At 29.1% G+C, this 27,510-nt stretch overlaps 1 protein-coding gene across 3 annotated transcripts in view; it reads left to right on the top strand.

Annotated features, from left to right (window-relative positions):
* The window catches only part of Naa15-16 (N-alpha-acetyltransferase 15/16), a 375,203-nt gene that overhangs the window by 13,134 nt on the left and 334,559 nt on the right, over positions 1-27,510 (top strand). For all 3 annotated transcript variants that reach the window (XM_075378546.1, XM_075378544.1, XM_075378545.1), the window contains exons 5-11: positions 3,365-3,509; positions 5,822-6,037; positions 8,220-8,399; positions 11,271-11,449; positions 17,768-17,920; positions 21,040-21,168; positions 23,945-24,158. In XM_075378546.1, the coding sequence (XP_075234661.1) occupies positions 3,365-3,509; positions 5,822-6,037; positions 8,220-8,399; positions 11,271-11,449; positions 17,768-17,920; positions 21,040-21,168; positions 23,945-24,158 (1,216 nt within the window). The remainder of the gene's footprint in view (positions 1-3,364; positions 3,510-5,821; positions 6,038-8,219; positions 8,400-11,270; positions 11,450-17,767; positions 17,921-21,039; positions 21,169-23,944; positions 24,159-27,510) is intronic.

Raw genomic sequence — 27,510 nt, 5'->3', positions numbered from 1 at the left:
TGGTTTTCACGATTTAAAAGTGGTCATCAGTCAGTTGTAGATGACCCTAGACCAGGAAGGCCTTCTGTCAACTGATGACACCTGCGTTCAGAAAATGAACGATTTTCTGAACGCAAGAAATGTGTGTGCAAATCGCCGATTGACTGTCAGAGAACTTGCAAAAGTGGTTAGCATCTCGATTGGAACATATTGTGACATTTTGACTGAAAAATTGAACATACATAGAGTTGCAGCAAAGTTTATTCCTCGTTTGATGACTGAACAGCAGAAAGAACATCGAGTGGCTGTTTGTAACTTTTTGAACGAGCCTATGATGATGAAACATTCATGCAATTATTATTTTTTATTTATTATTTGTGTCATTTATGTAATAACAATTTTTTGTGGTCATGTTTTTTTATTGAATAAAATTTAACTTAATATTATAATGTATATAATTCAGAATGGTTGTAAGTGTATCTATTGAATATGTAGATCTTCCTCTACATTAGAGTGGTAGCAGGTATATTTTTATATGGAAGATTGTGGGTTTGAGTTTGTGTAGGCATTTTTCACATCCTATAAAAATTCATCTCATTATCATCTGCAAGTGTCAATATGATCAAATACCTGAAAGTAGTTGGAAGGCTTTTTTCTTTTTTTTTGTTTGGGGGGGGGGATAGAGAGTATTGCAGATTTTATTACAAGTTATATCATATAATTCCCCAAAGGTCAAAGTTTGAGTAGGTAAAGGTTTCTTGATGAATTTTTTAAAGGCTCACACGTTTGGAGCTCTGAAAGATTGTACTTTTTTATAATAATATTTAATTGTTTTATACAATAATAATTTTTTTAATATATTTCTATTTTACAGCTGTTTAGTTTTCCATAATTTTGTAAGTTTTTAAATGTTTATATATTATAGTTGAAAATTATTATTTTTTTCAATCTCATGAGTTATTAATGAGAAAATGATCAATTAACAATTTAAAGGAAATTTTAAATAATCATACACCTTTATTAGAAATTATGTAATTCTAAAAACAAAAATGCCTGCAAGTGGCTGTTACTACAAAATATATTTGCACTTTTTTTGGAAAACTGTTTTCTTATAATAAATTTTATCATTAAGTTTACGTACAATTTAATTAATGACCACCTTAAAATTTACTGCCATATTCAGCAGTTCTCAATAATGCATGTCGAATATATTTTTGTAACTTTTTCTGTAAAATTTCCGAGAGTAGCCAGTATCTGTTATGAAAATAGCATAAAATAGTAGTTTTAACATACTAATAGTCAAAATCTTTATTTAACTGATTCCTGCTGATCAACAATTTGAACAACACAAGGAGCAGTTTGCCTGTTTTGATTTCTGAGATTAATAGGTGATAATCAATATCAGTTAAGAATAATGTTGCTACTTAAGTCTGAACCACTAAAGTACGGGTATCTAGTAAAGAAATCTAATTACATATAAAATACATCTAGTTTATTACAAATTTTATAAAAGCTTTTAATGTGTTTATTATCTTCATTATTTATTTTTCAAAACTATGAGAACTTTGATCTTGGATTAATAAACAACTGTAATAGTATATAAAATTATTTAAATGTAATTTTGATTAAAATTTTGTTGTTGAAATTATTTGTGAATAAAAATAGAGAAAAAATGTTTCTCTACTTACAGTAGAATTTGATCAAGCATGCATGATCAAATTTTTTTTAATAGAAGTGTTGGTTTTCCTTGTCCTTAATCAGTGATAAACGTAGCAGTTTTATATTATAATGATAAAATTGTATCTGTCTATTTTTATTTATGTTTTTGTTTTTTTTTATTACTTATCATTACTGTAATTTTATCTTTGTATTACAGGGGACTTGTTTGCTATACAGTATGATGTAATTCTTAAATATTTATTAACAATAATAAAAATCAACTGTATTCAATTCTTTTATTGTCATGTCATTTGAGACTGGGTTGATGTTATTTTTCATTCTTGTCTGTTAAATTATAATATTTATCTCAGTAGTATATTTAATACATCCTATGTCCTCAATTCTTTATCTTATATATTTTTTATCCTTCTCTATATTTTCTACTTTTTACAAATCTCTCTACAATCAAATCAATTAAACCTGGAAGTTTTAATTAATATATGCTCTAAAAACCTAGTTTATCCTATTACAAGTCTGCCATAAATTTTTCTCTTTAATTATCTCAGACCACTTCTTTTCAAATTTTATCAACTGACCTAATCTTCTGTATCTTATAATCAAGTTACTAACGCTTTTATTTTATTATTTTCCTTTCTGTCCTTCCAATTATCCATAAGCAATATACAAATTAAATCTTTCCCTTTACTGAGTTAGAACTTGCCTTTCTCTAATATCTATACTCTTATCACTTTTAATTGACTTATAAAGATTGTAAATAACTTCTTTTTTCTTTCTCTCTATTTCAGCCTTATTTTCTTTAAATTAAAAACTTTTCATTCCATTTAATCGCATATCTTCTCCAAATATATAAACACGATGTTGTCCTTCTTCTTAGTTGGCCTTAAAGGTAATTCTGAAATTCAGAATGGTCTACTCTACATCCATGCTGTTTCTGAAACCAGACTGTTCTTGTAAACTATTCTAGTGAGCAGTTATTAGGCTTGAAATGTTAGATTAAGAGTGAAAAAGTTCTCATATTTATCTGCTTCTTTTTCTTTATTGTGGTACCAATTATTTAATTTTTTTTTTTACATTATCTAATCCACCAGGCTCTGATGTATGCCGCCTATTCAGTCCTATAGTGCAATATTACAGAAGTCATCAATTGTTACTGTTTAATTATAATATATTTAATTCATTGTTTTCTTTACATCATACTTTATTATTTTTTTGTTCTTGTTTAGTTCAAAATTGAATTTATGCATCTTTATTTGTACCTGGACAGTTACAACATCATTTTATAAATTAAAAAACAATTAAAATTATTACATCCATCTTTGCTCATTTTTTTGTTCCACTTTTTGTCTTTTTATTCTTGTTACCCGATTCATACTTTTGTTAAATCGTACATCACCTGATTCTGCTTGAATTAAAAACTGTCTCTTTTATATTTTTATTTCAATCATATTTTTGTTAAAATAATTGAAAATCTATTTCATTTAATGCTTTTTAAGAGATTTATTAGGTTTGTTTTGCTTTAAAAAGATTTTTTTTTAAACATGTGAACAGCCACTGTCATTCTTTATGTTGTAGTTATCTTTTATAAATCACAAACTGTTGCGTAACCCATTAGTCTCATGACAAAATTGTGCTTTAGAATGTGATTAAGGTACCTTGAATATTATTAAAGAATTTTCATACTGATTTTTACATTATTTATTTTCAGAATGTATTTGATTATGAACACAGCGAGTTGTTGTTATATCAAAATATGGTAATACAAGAATCGGGTGCACTTGAAGATGCTCTAAAACATCTTGAACAATTTCATACTCAAATATGTGATAAACTATCTGTTGATGAGACATGGGGTAAGTGTTTATGATACATATATATGTATATGTGTATCAAATACTTATTTGTGCTACCACTCTAAGATTTTCTTGGAAATATATCATAACAATTGTTGACATCCATTTTAGTTATTTGATCAAAATGTTGACTGTTATGATCATATTAGCCACTAATAAATGCCCAAAGCGCCCCATAAAACTGCAGCCAGTATTGTTTAATTTCAGTGATGTATCAGAACAAATCCATCTGATTTTAAACGTATCTTTACAAGCTTCTTATCTAAACTCTATTTCAAGTATAATCATAGTTCGATTTAAATTGAAGAATCAGTTTTAATTGTTCAATGTTGCTTAAATATTAATTATAGTGTTGTTTTCTTCATTACAGCAACTAATTTGTTGTTAAGGCTGATTTGTATTAGTTGAAATTAATTGAGCTCATAATCATTTAATATAATACATATTTATTACTGTTATTAATTCAAGTATTGGATTAAGAACACTGCTAGCTGGTTAGTTCTGTGTGTTCCACTCACTCTATTCTGAAGTTCTTTACTGTAAAGCTGTATAAATTAATTTTTTTTTGGTCTTAAATCTAATTTAAGGTTATTGAAATCTCAAAGGAAATAGTTGAGGGTGATTACTGGTTTAGATTAGTGTCTTATTTACATTAGAATAATTTTAATTATTTTATTCATTAGCTGCATTTATTTTTTTATTTTATAGCGCAGTTGCTGTTCTTTCTATAGATCACTTGATCTTTGCTGTCTTCATCAAACTTAGTTTTGCTGATACTTCATGCAATTCATTTATGTTATTTACATCATATAATTTTATTCACAAACCAATCATTTATTTTTTTAATTAAATAAGAATGTACTCAAATAAATAAAATCTATAATGAACAACACACAGCCGTGACAAACATCATGGGTAAACCAAAATAGAAGTTTTAATTGGCTAATTTTTTATCGTAAAAACATTGAAACTTCATCAGTATTTTTTTTTTTTTTATTAGGTAAAAATAAAAGAAACAAGATGCTAAAATTTGACAAAAAAAACAATATTTTCCAAAACAACTATATCAAATATATTTAATAAGGTACGAGGTTGATAATTCAACAACTGTTAGACAAATGAGTTAAATATAGCATTGGGTGCAGTCTCTTTGTATACTGTTAGCAGATGTTGGTGGGTGGTGATTATAGCAGTCAGTGACATTATATTTAATCATATATTAAAATAAACTTATTCTAGGGGAGCTTACATTTCCTTAGTATTTACTTCTAACTCACTGCTATCTTGCAACAACAAGAATAATTCAAAAGAAAATAATTTAATATTTCTTTTAACATTTATGATTTTTAATTCCCTTCTATCTTCTTCTGCTCTGGCCATCTATGGTGTCCTTAGAAAAAGTTTAATCTGTCAGAAAAATCCAAATTTTATTGAATTTCCAAAATTTATTGAATTAGTAGTTGTGGTTTACACAAAACAGAAAATGAGAAAATGATGACTTCTGTTTACAGCACTGTAATATTGTATTTATAGGAATCAAGAAATCCATATTCTGACTGATTAGAATTTACTAACAGTTTAATAGAGTTGGGTAATATGTAACAATATTCATGATATTTTCTGTCTGACAGTGATAAAAAAATAATAATTTTATAAATTTAACATAAAATGGACATTTTCTTTTATATAGAGTCAGGTTTTTCAGTTTTTATTATTTTTTAATTGTTTCTTGAACTACGTTTTTGACATTTATTATATCGGGCTATTTTTACCATGTTCATGTAATGTTTATTTTATTTATAATAGAACAGAATATAGTCTTATAAAGAATTTAATTTCCTAATTAATGAGAATTGGACTTAGTGATGTTTAGTAAAAATATACAATATATTGCACCTGAAGCCTGTATGTCATTAAATTATACATCCATGTAGTTCTACTAAACTATCTTTTTTTTTGAAAAAGGAATTTTGTAGCATATGAAAAACGCCATGCCTGATTGGGATTCAAATCCGGCACCTCTAGATGAAAGGTCAAAATGCTATCACTCTGTACAGAGATCAGCATATGTTTAGTTTTATATTTTTATTTCCAAATGAACATCTTTATTCAATTAATATATATATATATATATATATATATATATATATATATATATATATATATATATTGTGTGTGTGTGCGCGCGCGCGCGTGTGTGTGTGTATAGTTTAATTTTATTTTCGGAAAGTTTAATGTTTATCCTTTTTCTATAAGAAGTGTGACAAAAAGTTGTAATCCAATTAATTAACGTTTTTAATATTTGTTCACAGCAAATTTATATTTAAAGCTGGGAAGACACTCGGATGCATGTGAAAAATATAGACAGTTATTACAAAGAAATCCAGAGAATACAGGTTACTATATGCGTTTGATGGAATCGTTGCAGCTAGAAACCGATGAGCAAAGACGTGTTCTTCTCGCTGAATATCGTGATAAATATCCTCGCGCATTAGCACCTTCTAGATTACTTCTAAATTATGCTTCAGGTATATTCATTAACTTATTGTATTTTTATTATTTAAGAAATTTCCATTTACAAGATACAAAAGTAATGCAATTATGACATTTTATTTGCATGTTTATTGAAAAGAAAATTTTATTAAATAATTCTGATGTAGAAGTTTTTTGAGATGCCAACCTGAGCTTTTACTTAGCATTTTTTTTGATGCTATATTAGATTTTCTAGTCTTAGAAACTGTTTTATAGAAGTATAATAATATGTGTAGTGTATTGAAATTTGCAAGTACAGAAATACACAAGTATTTTTGTTCATAAGTGTGAATAAGCATAACCAAATGTTTCTACTATATACAAACTGTATTTATTACTACTGCACTACCTTGAGTTCATCAGTATAACCAGATGTTATTTTTAATATCTACGAGGGTTATTTTTTTTTTCAAGGTCCGATCGGTCACAAAATTAAAACCAGTGAAAATAAAAAATTTTTTATTTGTAACAAGTACTTAGATAGTTATTTAAGTGTTATTCTCTACATAGTCACCACTCCGATTTAGACATTTGTCGTAGCGTGATAGCCAACTTTTCAATACCGTCGTCATAGAACGGAGCTGCCTGTGTTTTCAGCCATGTTTCTATGCTAGTCTGCAACTCTATGTCTGTGCCAAAATGTTGTCCTCCTAGCCAGCATTTCACAAAGTGAAACACTGGCTAGGAGACAACTTTTTGAAAAAGCCACAATTCAGAATAAGTGGAGAGGAATGTTGTCATCAGGCATTGTCTTTCTCCATGGCAATGCTCGGCCGCACACTGCAGCTGTAACAAAGAAGCTTTTGCAGCGTTTTTGTTGGGAAGTGTTTGATCACCCATCATACAGCCTGGACTTGGCTCCATCCGATTTTCACCTCTTTGTTTACATGAAACGCTGGCTAGGAGGACAACATTTTTGCACAAACATCAAGCTGCAGACCAGCGTAGAAACATGGCTGAAAACAGGCGGCTCCGTTCTATGATGAGGGTATTGGAAAGTTGATACCATGCTACGACAAATTTCTAAATCGGAGTGGTGATTATGTAGAGAAATAGCGTAACTATGTAAGTACGTAAGTATGTAAGTACTAAGTACTTACATAGTACTTACTTGTTACAAATAAAAAATTTTTTATTTTCACTGTGGTTTAAATTTCATGATCTATCGGACCTTGAAAAATAACCCTCATTTATGGAATACTCTTCAAAGTTCAAAAAAAAAAACAAAACATATTTGTATAAAAATTGTTTAAAATTTTAATTGTTCTAACGTTTGTTCACTTGAAATTTTTTATTTAACCATAACACGTAAACCTGAAAATAATGTCCTCATAAAATAGGGGAAGAAACCTCAATTTTTCAAAAACATTATTTGAAAATTATATAAAATTATAATTTTTCTTTATTTTTCATTACTCAAAATTTTTTGCTGAAATCAAATTTCTTAATATATATATATATATATATATATTTTAAGCTTTTCTTGTTTAGGGAAAGTTTGTCAGTTTTTGTCAATTCTGTTATGATGTAATTTAGCAGCAAGTTAATTTCTTAAGATCATTGTGTTACCGAGTATAATTCACTATGGTCCATCTGTTTAAAAAATAGATAAGGATGTGAGTCCAATACTTACTTACCACACTGAGCAGTTATTTATAAACTGTGAAGATAAGTTTGGGATTTAAGTCAAAACAAATAATAAAAATAATTTTGTTACACCAGAAAAATGTAAATAAGCTTTATTACACATTAACAAAACCATATCTTTACCACTTGACAAAATAAAACTGCCGATGACATTAGATTTGCCTTGTTCATTCAGCTCTTGTTTTGCTACCTTTATATACTAATTAAAATTGAAATTTTTTTCCGTAATTCTTTTTATACTGCTACTTGATAAACCAATGGCAACATATTTTATGTTTGAGGATAATGGATTCATCATTAAGTACTTTATAAACTAGTTGTAAAGTTCTGTCTCCAAAAATTTTATTATATTTGGATTTTGGTACTATAACAAAATATTGATGTGGCAGTTGAATAATTTTGTATGTATGATTGAAAAATTAAAGCAAGGTATGTCTTATCGCAATATTGTGTACTATGTAGTTTTTTAATAGAATTTAAATATAAAAATTTTACATGATTATAATTTGTGTTTTATTTATTTTTATGCAGGTGACATATTTAAAAAAGAAATAGATAGATATTTGAGAAAAGGTTTGCATAAAGGAGTTCCTCCGTTATTTGTTGATTTACGATCTCTTTATAAAGATCCAACTAAAGTTACTACTATTCAAAATTTAATGGATAATTACGTAGAATCGCTCAGCAAGACTGGTTATTTCAACATTGAAGGTATGTAATAATCGCCAATTTATAAACAATTTTTATATATATATATATTGTATCTTTTAAAAATGTTTTACTAATTGATTACTTCTTGAATATGAGTACCACACACTCACTGACCATATATTATCATCATCATTATTTGTAGAGAATTTGCATCATTAAGTGTTTTCAAGAACCATCATATCCAATTTTTTTACAAACGAATATTTTGACTACTTTGAAATAAAGTCTGGTATTAAGATACTATACCATAAGAAGTCAGTCAGCAATCTTGCATTACTGTTAATATCACTAAAACCCATATGTTCTTAAAGCCTGCAAAACAAAAATTCAATTTTTTTGACTTTGGCTGTTAAGAATAATGGTCCAATAAAATTTGATCAGTGAAGTACATGCAGTACACAATGAATAGATCCGATTGGGTTTGTCATGTAATAAATAAGTGCTTAGTCTCAGCATTCCTACAGTTTAGAATTGATTCTGTTACAGCAGATTTTGTTCATTCTCAGGCCGACAATGTTTGAAATGATTGTAACTGGATTCTTGTGATCAAATAATTTTTACATGACTGTTCAAATCGATTTGAAATAAGTGATTGTATGAGAACATCTAAAAAATTATGTCTAGATTTGAATGGAAAATCTGTGAACCTTGAGATAACTCAATGCAATCAGCCCAGTGTATTATATTACTTGAAAACAGGATTTAAGTGTTAAAATATTCAAACAGTTATTCATTACATGTGATGGTATCCATTGTACAGACGTATCCTGTGAGATTTGGAAAAATATGGTTTAAAATTTAGAATATGCCAAATCTGGTGGTTACAGATCACTTCAAAGTCATATTACTAAATAATATCAAAACTGATGATGGAAATGTGTCTGAGAGCATTCTTCTAAAGAAACAAGTGAAATTTTCTCACTTTCCCACAGGCTTGAATCAGCTCATATAGTTATATCAGTAGAATAATACATTATGATCCATTAACTGTTTGCTCCTTTGGAAGGTAATCAGGTATCGCTACCCCTCTGAATGTCAAAAATTTTGGTCTTCACCTTTCCTGGTGAGAGAACAGATTTGGGTTTTTTCAGTGTAAAGTGATTTGGGATTATTATGAAATTTTCTCATTCCCAGTCTGTGATAATTTGATCAACAAGTTTTTATGACATGTCCGTTTGAGTAAACGGATAGTCACTTGTTTATCACACCTGTTATTTATTGATTTTGTGTCTGATATTTTCTCTGATAATTACTTAAATAGTTTGTGAAAAATTTCACTTGTGATTCTTCTTCTCTTCTTACGTTTATTTTCTTTTTCCTTACACTAATTTAAGAAGAGTTGTTGAATAAGTGTCAGGTGTATAAAAAAAGAATATCAAGGTTTTAATTTTTTATAATATATCTTGGATTAGATTTTGCTCTTGAGAGCAAAACGGAACAGATTGAATTGCATACATAGCTGTAGATTCCCTAACTTTCTGCTTGACATCACCACTAGCAAAGATGGCAACTCCAGAACAGAAAACCTTCTGGTTTTGGAGTTCAGTAAATCAAAGTTAAAAGATATTAAATATCTTTAAAACATTGATACTGATGAACTTCTTATTGATGCCATTTTTGCCCTCAGTTTTTTCATTTTTTAAATAATTTATCTATTAATCAATGTTCATTCAGTCGTAAAAGTATAAAAAAGATTCTTCACCAACTGTATGAAATATTTAAAAGGTTTTATAAAGATGTAAGATTTTCAGATCCTAAAATCTCACTGTAACAATTAAATTAAAATTCATATGATTATTGTTCATCACTTTTATCGTTTTATCACTTCATTTACATTCGTACTTAATCAACCTCATTCATCCTCTGAATACCTTACAGTGGTTCCGGAGGCTAAACAGAAAAAAGAAAAAACATATATAACATCTGTCTTATAACAACTGATCAGCAGCAGTGCAGACTGAACTAGTGAGTTTTAATAGTAAAAAGATATTTCAGATGACTTAAGAGATTATTAATAGTTATGTTATTGGTTAAAATGATAGACATATTTACAGTAGTATAACAATAAATTTAAACAGGAAGTGTAGTTTAAAATGCGGAAATTGTGATTTGTTATATATGGGATGACAAACCGATCTTTTTCAATCAGAATTAATGAACACATTAATTGTATAAATAAGAGAAATACGAATGATCCAGTTTTTCTAGACATATCTTAGAAAATAATCATAATTACAACCCAAATAATTTTATTAATATTCTTGAATATTCCAATAACTTTCAACTTAAATAACAAAAATTTGATAAATGAACAAATGAAATTTGATAGTGATGTATTAAACAATAATATGGATTAGGTTGGTTATACTGATTCATACTAATAAACATAATTGAGAGCTTCATACTTACATGACGGACAACGTTGACATTAATTTTACATTTTGACAATAAATTGTTGTATTTATAATTATTGTTTTTAAAAGATTCATCTAATGTATTAATTTGTGAAGGAAATAATTATAATCCATAACACATAGTTGTTGCTGATGATGGATTAATATCCGAAAGCGTTCTAAATAATAAAAATAGTTGGTAAGTGGAAATTATTATATATTCAATTTACATCAATACCATCAATACCAGCGAGCCATGATTAATAATAGAGATATTTTCTGGAATTGATAAGATTTTCAATGTCATACTGCTAGTTATTTATTATCATCAACAGCATTGAGAGTAAATTATTAATTGTAAGTGCTTTGTATTTTCTCTAGTAATAATGCAAAAGTAATTATACATTTAATTGAAATTGAGTAATTGTTTATTATTTATTGTAAGAAAAAGTAATTATCTTTGTTTTTTTTGTACCAGAGTCAAAAGAGAATGGTCCTAAAGAGCCGGCATCAGCGCTGTTGTGGGCTTACTATTATATGGCTCAGCATTACGATTTCCTTGGCGATACGTATAAAGGATTACATTATATTAATACTGCTATTGAACATACACCAACATTAATTGAACTATTTGTTACCAAAGGACGGATATATAAGGTAATTAAAGTAGTATTATGAATTTCTTGGCTCTTTTATTTTAATTTGCTATCATTACTAGGTGCTGTTGTATCTCTATGCTGTATGCTTGATTACAGTTCAGCATGCTTGATATTTTTCTGTGCGTTTAGTGAATTTTACTCATCAAAGTATAATACAGATATATTAATTAATATTCAGTTAGAAATAAATGCACCTTAAATGGGATTTAAATATATGATTTGCAGCATTATAGAGTTTATATCCATAATATATCCACAATTAGTGTGACACAAAGCAGTGATAACAGAACAGTTTTTGATATTTTTTCCCTAATGATTATTTTGATAAGTTTTAAGTGAATACGTTTTTATTGTGTTGTGCTTTTATTTTTTTCAAACAGCATTAGCACTATTTATATGACTTCATGGATTTCTTCTTTTACAAAAAACTTTCAGTATAAAATTGCGTAAGCAAGAAACTTGTTAAAGAAAAGAGTATTTGCAGAATGTGCTGTTGAGGATTAATTTTCAAACAGTTCCTATATGCCCTGATTAAACCAGATAGAAGCTTAAAATCACTCACGTTTAATCTGAAGATTGGTATATATGAGGAAACAAAATGCAAAAATTTCACTTATACGAGAGTTAGTCAAATATAAACCAGTCTCTTTCTAATATTTAGTAGTAGAGTATAAAAATACTAAACATATTTAGTATTTATTGTTTATTACATATTTATTGTTTTTCTACATAGTCTTCCTGAAGTTCTACTCATTTTTCCCATATGTGGAGCTGGTAGATTCCTTCTTATAAAAGGTTTGAGAACAATTATGCATGAACTCTACTTTGTTGTCTCTCTGGAATCTACATGTCATCTCAGTGCCTCCTTTAATGGCCCAAACAAAAAGAAATAGCAGGGTGATAAGTCTTGACTTTAATTGGGATGTTATAAAGTTTCCCAGTAAATTTTGTCCAGTTTATCCCGATTGCTAACAGCTGTGTGAGGCCTGATGTCAGGAAGGAAAATCAAATCTTTGATCTGCTGACCACCTTTTGTTCCTGTAGACGACTCTCAATTTGTCCAAGAGGTGGGGTAATAGTACACACATTCGCAATGTGATGTTAATGGAGAAAATCGATAAGAAATAAGTCTTACTGGTCCCAAAAGAAATTCAATTAACTACACATCTCAGGAATGGTCAACCTGAGACTGTACAAGACAACATTTTATTTACATTCATACATATCTTTTGAAGTAACACCTTACAGTGATTGAGGATAAACAGAAAAAAGTGTCCCAAAAAACAATTGCCAGATCTTATCCAGCTTACTGATGCGTTTTCACCTTTACAGGGTGAGGCTTTCCTCTCTTATCCATTCCATACTCACTAATTTCAACAGGAGCTTAGTGATGCACCATGTCTCATCACATGTGACTATCAGATACAAAAAGTTATTGCTCTGGTTATCACTTTAGGAACCTTTGGTAAATTTCCTGTTAAACCTGTTTCTGATTTTGGGTCTAGAATCCACCTAACACAGACTTTGCTGATTCCAAGGTGCTTTATAGTAATGTAATTGGCACTTCCATGACTGAAGCAGTTTCATCGTATTTATTATTGTGTCGATTGTCTTAACTGAAGTCATGGATTGATTGAATGCAATAACCCTTTTCACTTATCCTTGAATGCCTAATGTGGCTCATTTTCCACGGCTTCACATCCTCCTTTAAATTTGCTGGCCCAGTCTTAGGCTTGGGTATGTGATAACATCATATATCTCCAAACTGTGCACACAGTCTAGGCAAAAATTTGTTGATTCTTTTATTGGTGAAAAATTTCATGAACTGTTGATGGAACCTCTTGCTCTGATATGACACTACAATTACAGAGGTGACTTGAGCATCCATCCCCACTCACGTCTCCATCATCAATACCCTTCCACCCCAGTTGCTTTATATTCGTACGAGAACTATGAAGTAAAAGGTACAGTTTATATTTGACTGACCCTTGTGCTATGGATAAAAAGCATGTAGTCTGGTTAATTTTGCACAGTAACTCTGTAATAATAAACTTCTATTTCAAGTTTTTATTACATTATTTAGAAATAAATCAATTAATTTTTTATTTATAAGAATTGATCTCTATATTTCTTTAAGTATCCTCTCCCTCTTTACAAGTCCTGCAGCTCAATATATTGATTAAAAATTAAAAAAAAACTTTTTATGGAACATGGCTATAAAGTGATCATGATCATAATGGTCATGAACAATTCATGAAGCAGCATTTTTATGTAGTGTATTATTTCAATTGCAGCAGGTGTTTCAAACAAGGTTTTGCTCTGCTGGGTATAAATCATAGTACAACATTACATTTTTGTTTTTCACAAAGCTGTATACCAGACAGTTTTTATTAATTACAAAGCATACATATTGTGATAGAAAATATTTTTATAAAATTGGTAAATGAAATAAGTAATTATGTTATTCCAAAAGCATGGTTTGATGGAAGACTTGTCTAAATATTTTGTGAAAAGAGCTGAGAGTTCTCAAGTAAAGATTGATTGTTTTCTTTTTTAATTTGTATTGAAGAAATACTAAAGTATTGTATGGAAATAAGCATAGAGAAAAGTAAAAAAAATTGCTATTTATAAAGAATTATTAAAATTGACTTGGCAATATAAATATATAAGAAGGATTTAAAATTTGTAATGGTTTTATTAGTTATTTAGAATTAAAAGTATTTTAAGATGGGAAAATCAGTTGGAAGTGTTAGTTTTTAGAGTGGAGATGGCACATTGATTTTGTCAGTGTTAAACATAGGTTAAGTAATTGTGAATAAACTGAACAGGCGATTTTCACGAGTTATGATATCCATATGGGTTTTATATATGGTTTAGAGTTTTCTGGGTGACTATAATGAAATTTAAAAAGCATGGAGTAAAAAACCTTACTCCATGCATTCCTGATTTTCTATCAGGAATGATAGAAAAAGGGAGAAAGAGTCAAATAAGAAATGCTACAGTAAGAGAAAAATCGTAGGATCTAGAGCATTACAGAAGTGAATTTTAACAAAGTAGACTAAGATGGTTTGGGTTTTTACAGAGAAAACGGGATGAAAGAATGGAAAAAAATTACTTTAAATATTGTAGAAAGAAGACCCAGTGAAAATCAAGAAAAAGGTGGTATATTTTATAAAGGAAGAACTGAAAAGGGGTTAGAAAGTTTTTGAGAAAGAATGCTAGAGAAAGAGAATTGAAGAGAGGTCAAAGTTGAAGTTGCAACCAACTCAATATAAAATGAATGATTTGATATAATAGAGGTGTAACTTTACAAATTGTAATCTCTTGAGTATATTCAGCATTGCAAATTATTGCTATTGGTATATCAGTTCCAGCTATGTTGATACAGTGGTCTGATGACAAAGCACTACTTACAAGTATAATCAGCTTTTCAATTTGCAGCTGCATTGCAAGTTAAAATGGAGATTGCAGTTTAGCTGTTTTGTTTATAATTTAAGTGTGTTTTAACACGAATAAAATTTCACTCACTAAGTACAAAAATATATTTATTTGATACAAAACAATGTAAATGATACTTTATTAAAAATACAGGAAATTTGTTTTTAATGGTTCTTTTTATTAAGAAGGAAAACTCAAAAAAAAAAAAAAATTAATACATTTTATATGTAATATGTTACAGCAGTATACAAAAATATATGTATTTGCACATGTAAACAACAGCTGGCAGGAAACAAAGTTGCATCAGCCAGTGTAAACAAGATGTCATCAAGAAAATATTTAAAAAAAAACTAAAATACTTGTTTTTAAATATTTATCTTGAGGATAAATATCTTTTTAAACATAATAAAATTGTAGTATAATAGTCAGAAATATGAGGAATAAAAAATATAAGTTGAAAATTTGTATCATGCTTGTTATAGTTAAGGAGTGAAGTGTGAATTAAAATATATGTAAAAAGTGGTGGTTATTTTCAGGAAAAACTAAGAGCACATAAATATTGATATTAATAATTAGTGTGATTAGTAATACAGTTTTTCCATTTTTATTATTATAAATGATTTTATTTTTATTACAATCAATTTTAAATTATTTGTCATATAAACTTAATTATATGCCATTATTTTGTCCATTTTTTCAGAATTTCCACCATTAGTTTAATTTCCACCATTGTTTTATTGTAAAAAAAAAACTACTTTGAAGGATTGGGGATTATACAACTGTTTATTGTTTAGATTAGTTTGATGCTAGAAGTTTTACTGTGTCTTGAAAACATTATATTTTACTTTAATTACATTTTTTATTTAAATCTGGGACCACATCAGTTGCAAAAGATGAATTCACAGATTATATTTGCTGGAAAAAAGTGGTTTTATAAAATAAAAATATATTACAACTTATTTTAAATAAAAATGACTATTATTTCAGTTATAGAGGTGCAATATTTTACTGAACAGCATTGATAAATTGTTAAATCAAACATATAATGAACTCTGAAAAAACATAAGTAATGATATAAACATGTCTGAGAAGGTGAGCATAAAGACAAAATCCCGATTTACTAATTATTTTCAAAGGCCTGTGAAAAGGTATATTTTTAAATAAAAATCTTTACAATGAATTTTGTAAAAGGTATACAATAGTATAGCATTGTACAGAAGAAGAAAGTGCTAGTAATAGTATAAATAGAATAGGCTAATAATAAATTAGGTCATACAACTAAAATCACAGCGATAACATTACTGTTATGGTAACATTTGTCAGTTGTAGGGTTCTTTTATTTACTATTTATTCCCCAATTTATTTTAATGTATATTATGTATATTTTCTTTTATATTTTATATAATATTTATTTTAATTTAATAATGTATGTAATTATGGGAGGCAGCTGAAGTGTAATACACACTGGAATGAAATGGGAGAACAAAATTTTGTACATAGTGATGCTACCATCTTGTAGTTTTTATTCCCCTACTCCAAACATTTCAAATTTCATTGACCCACACTTTCTCATTTTCTGTCAGTTGCTGTTTTTATAGAGTCTAGTATGTCTCTTGTGTCTACAAGCAGGGATTGCATTTTTAGCATCAGGTAAAAGTGAATGCTAGTTTGTTCATTGTTGTCTAAAAACCATTTATGTGATGAAACTGTCAACTGAAGTTCTGTGTGTAGGTGCGGAATAAAATTTGTGCATCAGAAGCTGGTAAAGCAAATATTGAGGATGAACCTTACAGTGGTCGACCAGTTTCTGTAACTGATGAACCTGAAGGAAGTAAATGAATTAATCAAAATGACTGTTGTTGCATTGCATCACTACCCAAAGAGGCATATCAAAAGATGAGTAGGACACAATACTGCACAACTTTGCTACCTTAAAATCTGTTTGCAGTGTATACCATGAAAAATTATTCACAGAAAAGAACAAACAATAAAGATAGGGAAACAGCTTCTGAAATGTTATTGTGATAAAGGAAATGATTTTATTTCATTTTTGTGACAGGAGGCAAAACTTAGATGCATCATTACAACTCAGAAGAAAAACAGCAGAACATGGAATACTGGCACTAAGGTTTGCCACAAAAAAATTCTCCTGATGTTGTTCTTGGATTCCAAACCTGTGTAAATGACCGACAACCTGAAAGTTGGCTCGACTAAATATATAAAATGAAAATTCTCTGCGATACATAGAGATATTAAAATATTTTAGATGAGTATGTTGTGTTTCACATTTTCCAGAGCCGATAATTCTGCAATGGGTAATTCTCAGCCACACACATCATGTAGAACTGTCGAGGCTCTTGTAAAGTTGAAATTTGAACCCATTCCACACCCTCTATACTAAACGAATTTGATACCATGCAGTTTTCACTTTTTTCTACAATTAAAGGGGGATGTAAGGATATTCATTTCAACACAGATGACCAACTGAAGGATGCAGTGTTGTCGAGCATCAAAGACCACCAGAATTCTTTATTGACAGAATAAAAAACTGGCCTACCGTTTAAGAAATGTTGTAATTGTGTAAATGTTGCTACATGGAAAAGTAAACGTATGTTTTTGTAACAAATTAAATGTACTTTTATGCCATATTTGTTTCATTTGACTGTTTCTTTTCATTTGTGAATTATGATCCACTGTGCATTATATTTCAGCCATCTCATAACATATTTTGTTTCATTATCCCCTAATGAAATATCCTCTTAACTGAGAATGATGGACAACATATTTACCTCAAGTTATATTTTGATATTAAAATTTTTTTCTTTTTATTTACTTTTTATTCATATTTGTTGATTATTTATTTTAATTTTATTTTTAGCATGCTGGTGATGTGATGGAAGCTTATAATTGGTTAGATGAAGCACAAGGTCTTGATACAGCCGATAGATATATTAATTCAAAATGTGCCAAGTATATGTTACGTGCCAATTTGATTAAAGAGGCTGAAGAAACGTGTTCGAAGTTTACCAGAGTAAGTATTAAAATTTCAATAAAATTTCATGTATGTTATTTTGAAAATAAATTTTGTTTTTAATATGTTCAGTAATATAATTTTAGATTTAATATCTTTACATATAAATTAGAATTTTCATCTCTATATTTGTTGTACCAACATTGATTTGTAACTCAAGAACCATGAATAATTTGACTGATTCTTTTATCACTGTAGTTAATTGAGTTTTCAGGAAAGTTTTACATACAAATTTATTTCTAAATTCTTTAATTGAGTGAGCAGTATATCTTGAACAGAGAGCACGTCATATTTTACACTTTATTAGCATGTACATGTGTTACACTTTTATCAGGAATTGTGAATGGGTGATAAAATAATTTTTTGTAATAAGAGATAGTTTCATTAAATTTAATTTTGAAAATAGACTGAATTTGTTTTGGAGTTTTAATACCAAATTATGTGGCAAATTCTTCCCAAAATATCAACAAAATTAAAAAAATCTGATGTGGACACTTCATGACTTCCTTGTACACCTATTAAATTACATATACTAATTTTTAAAAGTACATGAAATTTTATTTCACTTATTTCATAATTTTTTTTATTGTTATTGAATAGTTATTTATAGTACATTTTTTTTACAATCACAGGTTAATATATTACTAATAAATCGATTAAAAAAAAAAAAAGTTAAAAGAAAAGTAAATAAGTCGAATTCGAACCGATGTGCCTTCTCCTTGTAAGATAAAATATTTCATTAATTAAAATTTTATTTGGAAACTCTGGAACCAATGAAAATAAGTATCACTTGTGATGATATATTGTTGAAAAGCTGTCAGTGAGGGCTTTTTACTGCAGTTAAGAACTGTCCAAAATCAAAATGTTTTGAATTTTGTGCCTTTTGGACATTTTTTGTCAAGGCAATTGCAATCAAAAGGGGAGGTGCACAACTAGATGTTACAACAGTCCTAAATTCAAAATTTCAGAATCCTACAGCTAATCATTTTTGAGTTATGCGAGATACATACATACAGATATCACGCTGAAATTAGTCAAAGTGGATTCAGGGATGGTGAAAATGGATATTTCCGTTGAAATCTGAAAACAAAAATTTTTCGCGATTACAATACTTACTTTACTTTATACAAGGAAGTAAAAAAACACATTGTTTTGTTTACATTTTTAATAATTAATGTTTTATTATATTAAATGTTTAAATCTCATTATATGTACTTCTTTTATGAGAAAACACTGTCGATTGAAAAATTTTGTTTATTACTTAGAGGCAGAATTAGTTGGAAGCTAATCAAGAAAATTCAATTCTTAGTTGATTAGTGCATTTTGAATCTGGTTTATGTCATAATTTGACAGTTCATATAAATTATTCTTGAGTTAATAGAGCAAGCTACATGGTTCCTGCAACTAAAGTTCAGAAGATAGTCTGAGCATTTTTTAAAAGTTTTTCATATTTAAAATATTAAACAATCTGCTTTGGAAGTATCTGAAATTTAATAGAATGCACTAATACAGGGAGCAGCAGAAATTATTAAATGAATTTAAGTTATGAAATCAGTGTTTTATTTTATGGTATTCATTATTATAATAATTTTTTTTATACCAATTTCAGGAGTGAGTTGTATCTTGTGTCAGGTCGCCTACAAACTTTTTAGTTGTGGCACCGAACTTACATACACAGGTGGGCCCCATATTTCTTCAAACAATTTTTGTTTTTTTTGAGAGTCAATCATCTTGCATAGTACTAAGGCTGAAATTCATCAGGTAGCATCCCTTTCCTTCCTTGTTGGTATGAGGTCTTTTCTTGTAGACCTTCTGTTTTAAATAAGCCTATAATGATCGCATAGAATAAATCTGGCAAATATGCAGACTGACGGCTTGTCAGGACAAGAAAATATTTTCTTCAGAACCACTGCTGAACAATCTACATTGAGACTTGTGTCATATAAGAAGTGGCGCAATCTTATTTTAATAATAACAGATTGCTATCTGCATGGTATCTATCTGCACAGTTAAAATTATTAAAAAAGTAAGGTTGTAGTATGCAAAATGAGTAGACAAAACATCACAACTGACCTTTTGGCTATTTACTAGTTGAATGATACAGTAAATTAGGATTCTTTAATACCTTGTATTTAAAGTTACATTTATTTACAAATCGCTTAATGAAAAACAGGCTTTAACTGATAAATAGATTGATTCAGAAAGAATTTTGATAAAGAATTTTTCACAATTTATTTTCAAAATTATTTTCATTGTATCAAATCCAAGGCAGTAATTACTAAACCATTTGAATCAAATAATGTTAAACACAATTATAATATTCATCTGATAGCTCTATCTGATTTCCCTAATGGTATATTATTATGTTATTTTTTTTTTTTTGGTGGATAATAGAGTAGTATTTTATATAAACTTATCTACATGTATAAAATAAAAATTTTGCTGAGTATCGCTTAAATTATATTTTTTATTCATATCTGTGTTTCATACTAAACAGAAATCACAGACAAACATTACCAAGTTGAATACACTTTTCCAGGCATTGTTCATTATTACCTATAAATTACTCATCAGTTTAATAAAACTTTCAAAACAAACTTGTCTTTGATCATTTCTGAAATCAGGGTCTCTAATTTGTATGAAAATATTTTTAGAACAAAAAACAAATTTTACTTTAAAAAAAAAAATTTTTCAGAATAAACAGTTGATATCTGTGTAGATGGTTAGAGTCTCGGTCTTTCATCTGGGAGTGCTAGGTTTGAACCGCAGTCAGGGATGGCATTTTTCATATGCTACAAAATTTCATTTCTACATATATAATACGAATATTTCCCATATTTTAATTAATGAATAATTCATCAAGCAAAAAAAAGATTATTCACACAGCAAGCATTTAACCAAAAGTTTAATAGAAAAAAAATTAGAGCTCAAAATTTTTTTAATCTTTTTATAAAAGGAGTTAATTTTAAATGTGGCTATGACTGCTTTTCAGCTGAATGTTAAACTCAAGTCGGTTGATCATTTCATATATATATATATAAATTATTATTTTCATAAAATTATTATTAAGCCATTTAATTTTTTATTTTTCTTTTGATTAATTTTTTATTGTTTTACAGGAAGGTGTATCTGCTATGGAAAATCTGAATGAAATGCAGTGCATGTGGTTTCAGACTGAATGTGCTTTAGCTTATCAAAGATTGGAAAAATGGGGTGAAGCACTTAAAAAATGCCATGAGGTTGATAGGGTGAGTTAATATTTTTAAAATAACTGTAGTTACTTCGTGTGTGAGGGTTTTTCAATAAGCTAACAAATGAATATGTGTAAATTGAAAACTAGTTTGTCTAGTGGATTACTTGGTAGTGAATAACATTAGTGCACTAAGCAATTAGTAATTGCCTGCAATTGATATACATTTTGTTTTTTTCAATACCGGTACTTATATAAGTATTGACTTGTCATCATGCATGATCAAATCAAGTTTTTACATATGGATATACAAATTAAAAAGTAGTCTTAAAAGAGTTGATGAAGCATGTTCAGAACAGCCAATAAAGGTGTCAAAATTAAACAATTATTGGTTTTTTTTTTTTTAATATTTCTCAATGATCAGAAATGGCTCTCGATGATCAGTGAGTTACTGAGGAAGAAATAGTGCAGAAATGCAGTGTTGGTAGAGTGCACAAGATTATTCACGATGATATATGCTCATGGGGTACTGAAAATGCTGACAGAAGCACACAAAACAATCAAGACTACAGATCTTTACATAACTGAAATCTTGATTGATCGTGAGGATGAGGCATTTCTTAGTTGAACAGTGTGATCTGTGATGAGATGTGGATCACCATTATGAACTAGATTTAAAATAATAAAGTAAAGAATGGAAACACTCGATTTCTAGTAACAAAGAAATTAAAACAGCAAAGTAAAGTGATTCTGGTGAAGTGATGTTTACTGTCTTTTGTGACATGAAAGATCCTATTCTTAACCATTATTTGAAAGATCAGCATAGTCAATATCATATATTCAGAGTTGCTAGAAAAAATTTGAAACTGGCTGTTTGCAGGAAACAACATAAACTGTTAAGAAAAGGAGTCATTCTTCAACGTGACAGTGCTCACACACATGCCGTCAAACAAACAAAAGGTGCAAGTTGGGGCACAGAAACCTTTTCTTTTATAAGATTCATTGAGAAGGAAGGGAAGGTTGTAAAGTGGAGATGGTCTCAGTTGAACACAGCAGCTGTGGAAGTTTCTGTCAAGTACCCCTCAGTAGATAACATGAGACATGAGGTGGACGAAGGAGCCTTCGTGGTTTTGTGGTCAAAATTTATTTTTCGAAAAACCATTTCTGCACGACTGTGCAGTGTGTATTCCATACTTGCTTTGAAATTCAGGGCAGAAGTCTGGTTCCTGACTGGAAATCGATTGTTTTGTGGGTAGAGAGCTTCTGGACAATCAAGAGTGTAGTAAAAAAATCCCCAGGATGATGATGAACAATAATGATGCCAGAAAATATGGAGGCAGTGTGACAGTTGATTTTGAGATCTCAAAGACTTTATGCTTGCAAACATGCAGTCACCATAGGAATATCCAATCATTCAAATGCATCAAATTTTTCGTGAACGTCATCATTTCCATCCCTGCAAGATGTTTGTTGTGGAAGAATTGTCATCATGTAATTTCCAGAACTGAATAACGGCATGCAAAATTTATTGGAAACTTTTACCTTCTTGATACATTTGTTTCTTCATAGTAATTAGACACATTTCACCTTTCCTGGTGAGTCAACAAGTAGAATATGTACTGTCGGAATGGTAACATCCCCAGAGAGTTTCATCAGCGGCTACTTTGCAGTGATTAGGGTGACAGTATGAGTTTAATTGTTGAGAGTTGGAGTTATTGGCCTTTTTATTAGTATGATAGTCAAATAATTCACTACAGTATGTGGACATGATTCGAAACTTTTTCGATTCAGCTCTTGAAGAAATGCATCTAGGAAATATCTGGTTCTAGTAGGATGATGCCAATGGTCACACATTCTGAGCTTCGATAACAGTTATGAGGGCAATGTTCCCTGACCAACTCATCTGGATTCGAGGTGACATTCCATTGGCAGCTCACTTGCATGATCTTTCACCGTGTAATTTTTTTATGGGGCTATCTCAAGGCATTTTAAACATCTGCCCCACAACCTTTGTTCAGCTGAAGAATGTTATTTGACAGATAATACCCGAATTCCAGTGAACGAGTAAGATCTTGAAGAAGGGAAGTTTGGAAATTTGTTGCATCTGTCATAGAAAATGCTAGCCACCACCTTAAACATATTTTGTTTAAAACAACATGACTTAAAACTTCAAATTATGTTTTTTCACTAGCAAAAAAATAAATTTTGCCTATCAGCAGTTCTCTTTTATTCCTTTCAAAAAAAAACATTTCTGTGTCCCTACCTGTACTATTATCAAATAGGTTGGAGTCGTTATCATATCCAGCATATAGTTCTGCTGGGGGTGGTTTATTGAAGGATGTTTGGGGTTGATTATCCTTGTCAACATTGTATATAGTAGGTGTTCTTTAAATATCCTAATTGTGGCTGAAGTGTCTGAAGAGAATAAAGCTGAACATCCTACTTTTCCTTCAATGTAGTTATTTAGATTTATCCCAAAAAATCTTAGCACAAAAAATTTTGGGCAAAACTATTTAAAAGCTAATTTTTTAAAACTTTTTCTGTGATTTTAAAAAATGTGTTTAATTTTGCTCTCTTATCTTTAGTACTAATACATATTTTCAGGATTTTTTTTATTGATCAAAGTTTCTGTAATGGTTTTTGTATTACAGTATACATGATGACAATTGTTATACCTGGGATTTATAATTATTTTTGTTAAATACATTTATTTTTTTAATAGTGTTGTAATTGAATTACTTCAGTATGTTTGTATTTGTTAATAATCATATTTATTAAACAAATAAATGAACATTTTATAAGTAATTATTTTTTTTTGTATTTTATCTTTGCAGCATTTTTCAGAAATAATTGAAGATCAATTTGACTTCCATACGTATTGTATGCGTAAAATGACATTACGATCGTACGTTGGTCTTTTACGCTTAGAAGATGTATTACGGGCGCATCCATTTTATTTTCGTGCGGCGAAGTGTGCGATTGAAGTGTATATCAGATTGCATGATAAACCATTGCAGGATGAAGCTACAGAACAGGAACTAAATACTGGTAAGTTTTTATTTTGTTTTTATTATATTTGCAGTTTTATTTCTCCTTCCGTACCTTTCCTTTTTCCTACATTAATAATAAATAAAAAATGATTATAAATCGTATAATTCTATTTAGTTATTTTTAAAAAAATTATCAAAATATAACTTTAATATTAAACAGTGATTAATAATTTTATTGTTATGTTTTCGTTTTTTACCCTGCAATTGGGAGGTACATTGGGTATTTGATAGTGTGTTGGAATTTTCTTACCAGATAGATTATCTCGCAAAAGTGTTACGAGGTGTCATTTTCAGCTCTATCTGAAGTTTATTTGAGGAAGTATCCTTTTGATTAGTTAGCCTATTTTTTTTTTTTAATAAACATTAAGAGAAAATATCAGAGTAAAAGAAATTAATTTTTTATTGAGGAAATTTTGTTCTTCTGATAGAATTATAATCTTTTAGGTACATTAATTGTTTCATCGTAACTTGCAGATCATATGATTTTTATAAGTAAATGAATGTACATATATGTCATTACTAGTTCAAGGCAAGAATTCAATTGTTCTATATTGTTTAATTTTTAACTTTGACATTATTAGTCGATATAAATTAAATATCTATTAATAAAATACCTCGAACTACTTGCCAGTAGTTACTTGATAAATTTTCCCATCTAGATAGTGCTGTAGCTCTAGAAGGGAAAGTATTGTAACCAGTCCAGTTTGGGCATATATGGTATTCACTAGATCTTTACGTTTTGACACCTAAGTAGCTCAAAAAACCAGATCAAAAATTTCCAGATGTTAATATTCATATATACGTGTGTTTGATGTTGGCCTCTAAATCACCTTATATTTCCAGAACTGCTGGACCAGTTTTGATAAATTTGGTCAGATTACTTTTATATATGGAGCACTGATGCCATTAAATATTCACCATAATAGGTCAAGGGGGAAAGGCTGTAGACCAAGGTCACCCCTTAGTATCTCGAGATTTTGCCTAATCATATTTTTCTTAGGCGCATTTGTTATCAATTAAAAAATAACTATATTTGCAAAAAAAATTGAAAAATAGCACCCCCACTCCAAAAAATGTTGTAGTCATTGGTTATATTGTGACGTCACAAGTTAGCTCAATTAATTGAATAATATTTAAAGTGTAAAAAACTAGGCCTGGCTGGGTCTTGAACTCGATCACCCAGTTGACTTGGTACCTTGTATGTTAAGCCTTGTGGCTACACAAGTCTGCCGACCATACAAGCAAAATTTGTTATGTAAGTTGTGAAATTTCATTAGTGTACAAAGTGCCGACCATTGCTGCTAGTATTGCCACAACTGCGTGAATTAAATACTGTACAGGCATAGAATCATTGAATTTAATAAATTAAAAAATATTGTATTTCAGTAAAATAATAAATATCCTAAATAAGTTATGTGTGTAAGCCATGCATCAGAAGCAACCTTCAGTTGTATGACTTTCCTGGAAAGTGGCTTTTAACCGCATAACAGAAAAGTTCTAAAATTGTGTTTTCAGCTTTTTAATGTATCCTATTAATAATTTTAATCTGTCTTTTGCTGATTCAAAGTATTGCATTAAATGTGTTATTTTACCATAGAAAGGTCATTCCATACAAAATTAAAATGTTGCTATTAATCAGTCTTATTTCATTTATAGAATTGAAAATAAAGGGGTTATTTTATTTTTAGAATGTGTTATATATTTTTCTCATTGCCACTTTGTATAGGTTCCTCAAGGAATTATGCAGTTTTTTTTAGGTTTGCAGAAATGACTATTAATGTTTTTTTTTTTTTTTAATGTTAATCTGCATAAAACATTATATTTCTTATCAAGAACTTATTTTCTTAAACTGAAGAAATTGATCAGGAAACTAATTGAAAGTGTAAGTTATAACAACATAAAAACACACCTTTGGAACTAAATATTTTCAGGAAAATTTTGAGATTTACTTTGGGGGGCGTAGAGGTTTTATATAGACTATTTTCTGAAATATTTTGTGATCTGGGAGATGTATTCTTACTTTTCAAAAAGCTTCTAAATATTTTTAGTTTACTTAAAATAGTAGTAAGTCATTAAAATTTTATAACTAAGAGTTTGCTAATATAAAAGTTGTATAAATTTGAAATATGATAAATCGTATTTACATTGTACTGCTGAAATTTGATTATTAAACCATATCAAACAAACTGTAGTGAATGAGTGAATGTATTGCCTCATTCCATTCACCTGCATTTTGGTAGGCTTTGCATATTAATATGTAACAGTATATTCAGTGCTGTGAAGAAGGCCATGGAAAACCTCTTCATCCCTCACTTTCCCTAGTAATCCTGATTTTTGATCTTGTGTCATTTCCAGGAGTGACTTTTAATTCATGTCAAGGTTGTCTACAACCGTTAACACTTGTCACAGTTTAGCCTGTTTATTTATTTTATATTCTACTGTTCATTTATTTTTGTGAATGATTATTCTCGTTAGCTACCATTTATGTTTATTAATTTTCATTGTATTGAGTCCATTTAATTTTCATTGTTCATTTTTTCATTGAATTGAGTCCATATACTTTTATTTTTTCATGGTAATATATTTTCTTACTCTTTAATATTTTTCATTCTTTTCATTGTATATACACATTTTTTTTTAGACATGAGTCTATATTATGGGAATCATAACCCATGATAATCATATGATAATAACATATGCTTGCAGATAACTTGATGAGTCGCAAACATCACATCTCAAGGTTTTTAGGAAAAGTAGGAGTTTAACAGCTTCCTGATGTTATTTTTCATTGAACCGAATATATATTGTTGCAAACTAACATAATGTCAAATACACTAAACTGCAGATGATATTCAGTTCTATAAATAAAACCTTCATGCTATTCACCATAGGTATGCTGTGCAATGAATATCATTATTTTTCAAGAAGAGTGATTTTAATTGGTTTGTCATAATCTGAATGCTTGATATACATTAGAGCCATATTAATTTTGACATTTTTCTTTGTGAATAGAGCAGTGCCATATATACTTCAGTACACTAGGGAAGATTAATATATTTTCTCTACTGCATTCTGTTTTTGCACACTTATTTTACTCTACTCTTGTAAATGAACACATTTGTTATCAAGGCTAGTTTCATTCCTTCTTCCTGTGGGACATCGTGAGACAAGACTGTTGGTTTTGTGGTTCTTGGAGGTTTTATCAATGTTCTCTTTTTTGTGGTTATGGTGATATACCATTACCTCTGCCGTTTTCCATTCATATTTTCCCTGGTTATAAGTGTGTTCTTGGATTATGTGGTTTTTATATTTATTAGTGTTAAGACTAGTAGAAAAAAGTTGTTATAAGG

This window comes from Lycorma delicatula, chromosome 11 (genome assembly GCF_047948215.1).
Source record: "Lycorma delicatula isolate Av1 chromosome 11, ASM4794821v1, whole genome shotgun sequence".
NCBI classification, from domain to species: Eukaryota; Metazoa; Arthropoda; class Insecta; order Hemiptera; family Fulgoridae; genus Lycorma; species Lycorma delicatula.
This window is presented reverse-complemented; position numbering and strand designations above follow the sequence as displayed.